The sequence below is a fragment of the Misgurnus anguillicaudatus genome, chromosome 22 (genome assembly GCF_027580225.2).
Source record: "Misgurnus anguillicaudatus chromosome 22, ASM2758022v2, whole genome shotgun sequence".
Taxonomy (NCBI): domain Eukaryota; kingdom Metazoa; phylum Chordata; class Actinopteri; order Cypriniformes; family Cobitidae; genus Misgurnus; species Misgurnus anguillicaudatus.
In genome coordinates, this window is record NC_073358.2 from 41,917,894 (window position 1) to 41,925,802 (window position 7,909).

The 7,909-nt window shown below is 39.4% G+C and overlaps 1 protein-coding gene across 1 annotated transcript; it reads left to right on the top strand.

The window, feature by feature from the left end:
• Nucleotides 1-1,175: 1,175 nt before the first annotated feature.
• On the top strand, nt 1,176-6,967 carry ficd (FIC domain protein adenylyltransferase). The gene is made up of 3 exons (XM_055198719.2): nt 1,176-1,331; nt 1,956-2,294; nt 4,555-6,967. Exons 2-3 carry the CDS (start codon nt 2,024-2,026, stop codon nt 5,631-5,633), a joined length of 1,350 nt encoding a protein of 449 aa, XP_055054694.1. The 5' UTR covers nt 1,176-1,331; nt 1,956-2,023; the 3' UTR covers nt 5,634-6,967.
• Nucleotides 6,968-7,909: the final 942 nt, after the last annotated feature.

Sequence of the window (7,909 nt, forward strand, 5' to 3'; positions counted from 1 at the left end):
AGAAAGATGATTATGGGATTTAGAAATTTTTTGTGCATTTCATATAGGCTTTACGTTTTACTTTAAAATCTTATGCAAAAGTCTTGCCACACATTGCCTTTTTACCTAATTTTATGGTTTCGGTTTGCTAAGATTCAATGTGCATAAAACTTGAGGTGAGGTGTGCATGTCTGCACTATGTGCGTGGTGTATAATACAGGCCAGATGTGGGACTAAACTGCAGCGGTAAACAGTGGGATCATCTGGATGTGATGATGTGTGTGGATAGCCTACTTCTGGTTCGCAGGAAAATGTAGGTTTTCTCTGGAATTACACATTTGTGTTAACGTCTTTCAGATGTGCGAAAGAGACATGAAAAATGACATTGAGACTATTCTGCCCCCTAGTGTTGATATTGGCAAGACAGTGAAATCTGCTTTACACTCACATACTCACACACATAGATATGTATATAAAGGCTAGATGGCTCAAGGCGGAGTCCCTAACAGCATCGCCTGGCGGCCATCTTACGACAGGGCGCTCGCTCACTCGTAGCATTGAGTTTAATGGTGCAGGTACTTTTAAATGACCATAACTTGCTCAATTTTCTACCGATTTTCAAACGGTTTGGGGTTTTACAAACGTTATTAACGTGGCTATAATTCTGGATGCTTTAACATGTTTCATGAATTTATTTTTTATTTTTAGTATAGGTATGCAGTGTCATAGGTACATCTTTGACGTTTATAACAAACCAAACCGTTTGAAAATCGGTTAAAAATTAAGCAAGTTATGGTCATTTAAAAGTACCTGCATCATTAAAACTCAATGCTACGAGTGAGCGAGCGCCCTGTCGTAAGATGGCCGCCAAAATGCGGACGTTGCACTCAATTGGCCAGCAGCGCGGACGAGCCATCTAGCCTTTATATACATATCTATGCTCACACACGACACGTGTAATAGATATATATAAATAAATATTTAAATAACTAGCTAGTAAAATAATAGCTAATAGAACATAAAGCAATTATTATATATAATTAAAATATAAAATTAATACGTTTAATACAGAAATTGACCAAAAAATGCATTTTAAATACCCCATTGGGCGGATTCAGATGAGATGTTTTATCCAATCATAAAGTTCTACGAACTGGAAACTGTGTGGTGTGTAGCAAACATCTGACCAATCACTGAGTACAGACGAAGTAAATCGAACCAATCAGCTTTAACGTTACATGAAGGTGATGTTGGGCTTCGCGGAAGTTGACGTTTCCTACGGCAGATGAAACGGAAAATTCTTTACCATTTCCCTCATTTAGAGTGAAAATAAAGATAATTATATCAAACCGGTAAGTTAAAACGTTTGCGTATTTTTTTCCATGTTGTTTTAGTGAAAAACATTGTTTTCTAACTGATTTGTTTGATGATGTCATGACTTCAAAACAGCTGTAATCCAGGACTGTTTATCTGTGTATTACCATTAACGTTAAATATCATTCATGTTGACTCGTTCGCTTTTTGTTTCGCGTCAGGTAAAATCTCATATCAAAAAGGCTTTTCTCACTCTACATTATGCTTTTTCTTTGGATGTCAAGATGTGGGAGCTCATAGTTTGAACATATTGAAGCTCTAATGTAAATCATATAGACCTTAATTACATTTTTACCCTGATCGTCATATTTATTTAGTTAAGTGCATTTACTATATTAGTACAATATATTTAGTTTATTAATTTAGTACAGTTGTATCTCTTGTGTTGTCATATTCATAAATCATTACTGTATCTATTGTTGTGTTATGTAGCACTTGGGTCCCTGTGTTTACAGTGTATGGTTAAAATGAAAATACGACATACTATTCTAATTCTAATTTCTACTATTTAGTACTGATAGTATACAAATTGGGACCTCAAACTGAAAAAATGGCAATACATTTAATTCAATGTTTGAATAACATTTTTACATTTAATGCAGGTGTTCAAATAGCAGTCCCATGCTAGAATGTCAGACATGTGGAGTGAGGACGCCGTATTTCTTGTTTGATGGCTGCTTTGGCAGTATTGCGTCACGCCGGCAGCAGTCCTCTGCTGTGGGGCTGGACTCCGGCCCTGTTTGCTCTTCTGGGCTCTGTGTTTGTCCTGCTGCTGCCTTTAGCAGGCATAGAGGAGCAATGCTGTGCCACGCTAAAGGGTATCGCCCTGCTGCGTTGCCAGCTTTGGGGAGGTGTCCAGCGGCCCGCGGTGCACACGACCAGCCTGACGGTCCCATTTACAGAGCTTGATCTACTGCCACAAAAAGTCAAGCCCACTAAAGGTACAGTTAGTAGGTGCTTTTGTACATAACTGGCTGTTTATTAATGTGATTCCCTGTTCCTTTTTCCAACCCTTCACCTCCATCCACCTGGCTTTGTTCGTGGCTTTTTTATGATCTGATCAATTCCCAAGGAATGAAATTGTCCTGCTCTAATACCCAATTTTTTAAACCCATTTTTTACAATACATCAGATTACAGTAGTAAAATTGTCTTATGTCTTTATGATGTAATATGCTCCTTCAATTACCCTATGGTTATCTAGATAGATAAATGGATAGATAAAAAGATAGATGGGTGGATGATAGATAGATGGACGGACAGTCAGAAGGGAAGAGAGAGAGACTAATAGGCAGACAAAGATGGATGGGTATATATGGAATATATATATATATATATATAGAGAGAGAGAGAGAGAGAGAGAGAGAGAGAGAGAGAGAGAGAGAGAGAGAGAGAGAGAGAGAGAGAGAGAGAGAGAGAGAGAGAGAAGGATAGTTGGATGGTTAAATCGATAGATGGAAGGATAAATGGATGGGTAGATGGATAGAGAAAGAGAGAGAGGCAGGCAGACAGACAGGGAGAGATAAATGGATGGATGGATGGATGAACTGATAGACAGATGAAAAGATGAAGGGACAGTTAAAGGGCAGAGAGAGAGAGAGGGAGAGAGAGACTGACTGATAGGCAGACATAGATGAATAGAAGGATGATAGATGGAAGGATGGATAGATTGGATGGATGGATGAATAGATTGGAAGAATGGTTGGAAGGAAAGAAAGATGGAAGTTGGATGAATATATGGAAATGGCAGAAAAGTTGGAAAGTTACAGGGATGGATGGAAGGATAGAAAAATAGATGGATGGAAAAAAGGAAAGATGTAAGGACAGTCATATCAAAGGATAGACAGACAGACAGATAGATAGAAGGATTGATAGATAGAGATACAGATGGAAAGAGAGGCAGGCAGACATGGATGGACAGACAGTTAGAAGGGGATAGAGAGAGACAGCGAGAGAGTATGATAGGCAGATATAGATGGATGGATGGAAGGAAGGAGAGATTGATGGAATTAAGGAAAGATGGAAGGTTGGATGGATATATGGAAGAATAGTTGGAGGGTTAGAGGGATGGATGGATGGAAGAAAGGAAAGATGGAAGGATGTATGTATGGAAAGAAACATATCAAGGGAACATATCAAAGGATAGACAGACAGATAGATGGAAGGATGGATGGATAGGGAGAGAAACAGATAGAAAGAGAGGCAGACAGACAGACAGAGAGAGAGAAATGGATCGATGATGGATGGATAGACGGGTGGATAGATGGATAGACAGTTAGAAGGGGAAAGAGACACAGCGAGAGAGTATGATAGGCAGATATGGATGGAAGAAAGGAAAGATGGAAGGATGGGTGGATATATGAAAGGATAGGTGGAAGGTTAGAGGGATGGACAGACAGAGAGATGGTAGGATGGATGGATAGAGAAAGAGAGACAAATAGAAAGAGAGGCAGGCAGGCAGACAGACAGAGACAGATAAATGGATGGATGAAGGATGGATAGATGGACAGACAGTTAGAAGGGGAAAGAGAGACAGTGAGAGAGTATGATAGGCAGATATGGATGGATGGATATATAAAAGGATAGTTGGAAGGTTAGAGGGATGGATGGAAGGATAGAAAAATGGATGGTTGGAAGAAGGAAAGATTGAAGGATGGACAAACAGACATATCAAAGGATAGACATACAGATAGATGGTAGGATGGATGGATAGAGAAAGAGTGAGAGAAGGAATGGATAAAAAGAGAGGCAGACAGAGAGAGATAAATCGATAGATAGACGGATGGATGGATAGATGGACAGACAGTTAAAAGGGGAAAGAGAGAGAGACAGCGAGAGAGTATAATAGGCAGATATAGATGAATGGATGGAAGGAAGGAAAGATGGATGGATATATGGAATGAAAGAAAGGATGGATGGAAGAATAGATAAATGGATGGATGGATGGATGGAAGGAAGAAAAAATGGAAGGATAGATAGATGGAATGATAGACGGATAAATAAATAGATGGAAGGAGGGATAGAGAGAGAAAAATATATGCAAGCAGACAGACAGAGAGAAATAAACTGATGGATGGATGGATAGACAGACAAGACAGATGGATGGATGGATAGGCAAGCAGGCAGACAGACAAAATATATATTCTAAATCTTTCAGCTTGAAAATCATTATGTGTAATTTTGGCCATTTGCTGGTTGACAGAGAATCAGTTGGAGGCGAAGGCGGCTCTTCAGCAGGCCCTGGAGATGAAGAAGCAGGGCAAGAGGGAGAAAGCACACAAGCTGCTTGTTCACGCGCTCAACATGAACTCCGAATTCGTGGAGGCGCTCACCGAACTGGGAACAATTCTGGAGGAAGAAAAGGACGTCGTCCAAGCAGATCACCTCTACACCAAAGCTCTCGCCATCTCGCCTTGCAATGAGAAAGCTCTGGTGAGCAGGGACCGTACGCTCCCCTTGGTGGAGGAAATAGATCAACGCTACTTCGGGATTATAGATGGAAAGGTACAACGTCTCATGTCTATACCCAAAGGCAACTCTGCTTTACGTCGGGTCATGGAGGAAACCTACTACCATCACATTTATCATACAGTAGCCATCGAAGGCAACACACTTACACTGTCAGAGATTCGCCATATTATAGAGACAAGATACGCTGTGCCAGGTAAGAGCCTTCAGGAACAAAATGAGGCGATCGGCGTGGACGCAGCGATGAAGTACATCAACACCACCCTGCTGTCCCGTACCGAGGACATCACCGTAGATGACATCTTAGAGATACATCGGCGTGTCCTGGGCTACGTCGACCCCGTCGAGGCCGGGCGCTTTCGGACTAACCAGGTGTTTGTGGGCCATCACATTCCACCTCCTCCACGGGATTTGCACAGACACATGCAGGAGCTGGTGCAGTGGTTGAACTCGGAAGACACGCTGCATCTTCACCCCGTGGAGTTCGCGGCTCTTGCGCACTATAAACTGGTTTACGTGCATCCGTTCGTAGACGGGAACGGACGGACATCTCGACTGCTGATGAATTTAATCCTGATGCAAGCCAGTTACCCTCCAATCACAATTCGTAAAGAGCAGAGGGCAGAGTATTACGCTGCCTTGGATACAGCCAACGAGGGGGACGTTAGGCCCTTTATAAGATTTATTGCAAAATGCACAGAAATTACGCTCGATACTCTATTGATAGCCACAACGGAGCATGCTGTTGGGCTGCCTGGTGCTGGTAATCATGCTTGCCATAACTGCAAACAAACTATACCTGCACACAGCTGAGAAGAACTGCACATTGCAAAAAATGATTTTCAAGAATAAAATTCTTGGTATTTTTGTCTTGTTTCCTGTAAAAATATCTAAAAATTCTTGAGTTGGGATGCTTTGTCTTGATGAGAGAATGACCCAAGAAAATAAGTCTAATTTTTAGACCAAAATTTCAAATTTAAGTGATTTTGTGCATAAAACAAGCAAAAAAATCTGTCAATTAGGGTTAGCAAATTTTTCTTGAATTTAGTGTTTAAGAAAAATTTTCAAGATTTTTTAGCTTACTCCATTGGCAGATTTTTTTGCATGTTTTATGCACAAAATTACTTTAATTTAATATTTTTGGTATAATTTTGATATAAAAACTGGACTTGTTTTCTTGGGTCGTTTTGCTCATCAAGAGGAAGCATCTGAATTTGGGAATTTTTGGATATTTTTTGCTGAAAACAAGACAAAAATACTAAGATTTTTTTCTTGAAAATACATTTTTTTGCAGTGCATGTGTAATTTAGGTGCCATATGGACCAATTTGGCTTGGTCATGATGTATTGTTATGATGATGAGTAGCCACAAATTAATTATACATTGTGTTTTTGCCTTCAATTTTATTGCCAGTTTTAAATAGCACATTAATGGTTTAATACATCTGACTGTTTGATGGAAAGTGACAGGTCACAGTGTGTAATACAGATTGTAAGATCTTATCTCGGGTATGTCTTTATAAAGTAACTAATGCTTTTGATTGGGTAATATAACAAATACGAACTTTGCTGTCGTCATTAGGTATGACATCACCTTCGAAATAGAATGCAACAGTGTTTGTTTTTGTGCATGTCAACACTTTAAATTTTTGGAGTGGCAATAAAATAATTTTACTGGTAGTGGAAGTCATGCAGACATCTCTAAAATTCTCAATTCATGATTGAGCTAATTGAGCAGTTTGCATAAGAATTGATTTGCAACATGCTAAAATATTATTTTCCTCTTTGCATGAATCCTAAGGTACCGGAAAGATAAAATGAGTTTAAAATGGGTATTAGCAAAATTGTTTTGTATAAATAATTTTCAAGTTTATCTGAAACATTAATGTACTTTAGGAATCATACATCAAGTCTGCTGTTCTTTAAAATGGTATTGTAGAAAACTGTATTTAAAGTTTTAAGTATTTGACAGCAAGTTACATTTTTACTGACATCGTTGTTTTATTTTGGTTTAAATATTGCATTTGCCATCATTTTAAAAAACATCATGAAGCACTTTTATTTAAGCATAGCTATAATTTATTTGACTAAAAATGCTATTTTATTATTGTATGTATATGTCTAGTATGAAATAAATTATTGAGCAACTGTGCATGTTGTTTCATTGTACAGGTTAAGGTTTCCCACGGGTCCTTGAAATCCTTGAACGTTTGTGAATCTGGGGGAAAATTCAAGGCCCTGGGAAGTTGTTGAAAATATACACATTCCCTGTGAAGTGTAGGATAGTATCATAAAAATTCTAGACTTTTCAAGCACACGTCCTAAACTGTTCCAAAATTCCTGCATCCCTGTAATGCCATCTTTGGCAATATTTCAGATAGCGATATACTTCCTGGCTCCCGCGTCACCCTGTGTTTGTCATTAAGCCTCACCATTGGTTGAATTTTATATACACATTCAGACGCACTTACCCCTGGAGGCGTCCCCAAAGTGTCCCTCGAAAGGGAACTTTAACAATGTAAAAGGTAACACGACATAACCTTGCTCTTACTTGAAATTTGTCCCGACATTTAGTTCTTGAATTTGATGGTATTGGACCTGGAAAGTCCTTGAAAGGTCATGTGGGAACCCTGGCAAGGTTACATCGCGTTACCTTTTAAGATACATTGTTACAGTTCCCTTTCAAGGGAACTTGCGCTGCGTCACTGCGGTGACACTTTGAGGACGCCTCCAGCAGTAAGTGTGTCTGAATGTGTATATCAAATTCAACCAATGGTGAGGCTTAACAACAAAAACAGGGTGACGTGGGAGCCAGGAAGTATATCGCTATCTAAAATATTGCCAAAGACAGAGTTTCAGGGATGCAGGAAGTATGGCAAGGGAGACGCAGCGTCTCGTTCTCTTCTCAGGGAACAACAGTTACATACGTAACCCGAGAAGTTTTCATGTGTCAAACACAACTATGCAAAAAAGCATTTTGGTATGAATCAACATTCGCATACAGAAGATAAAAGCATTTAAAGCAAACAGTTTAGCACGTGGGCTTAACAAGTCAAGAATTTTTATGATACCGTATTATCCTACACTACA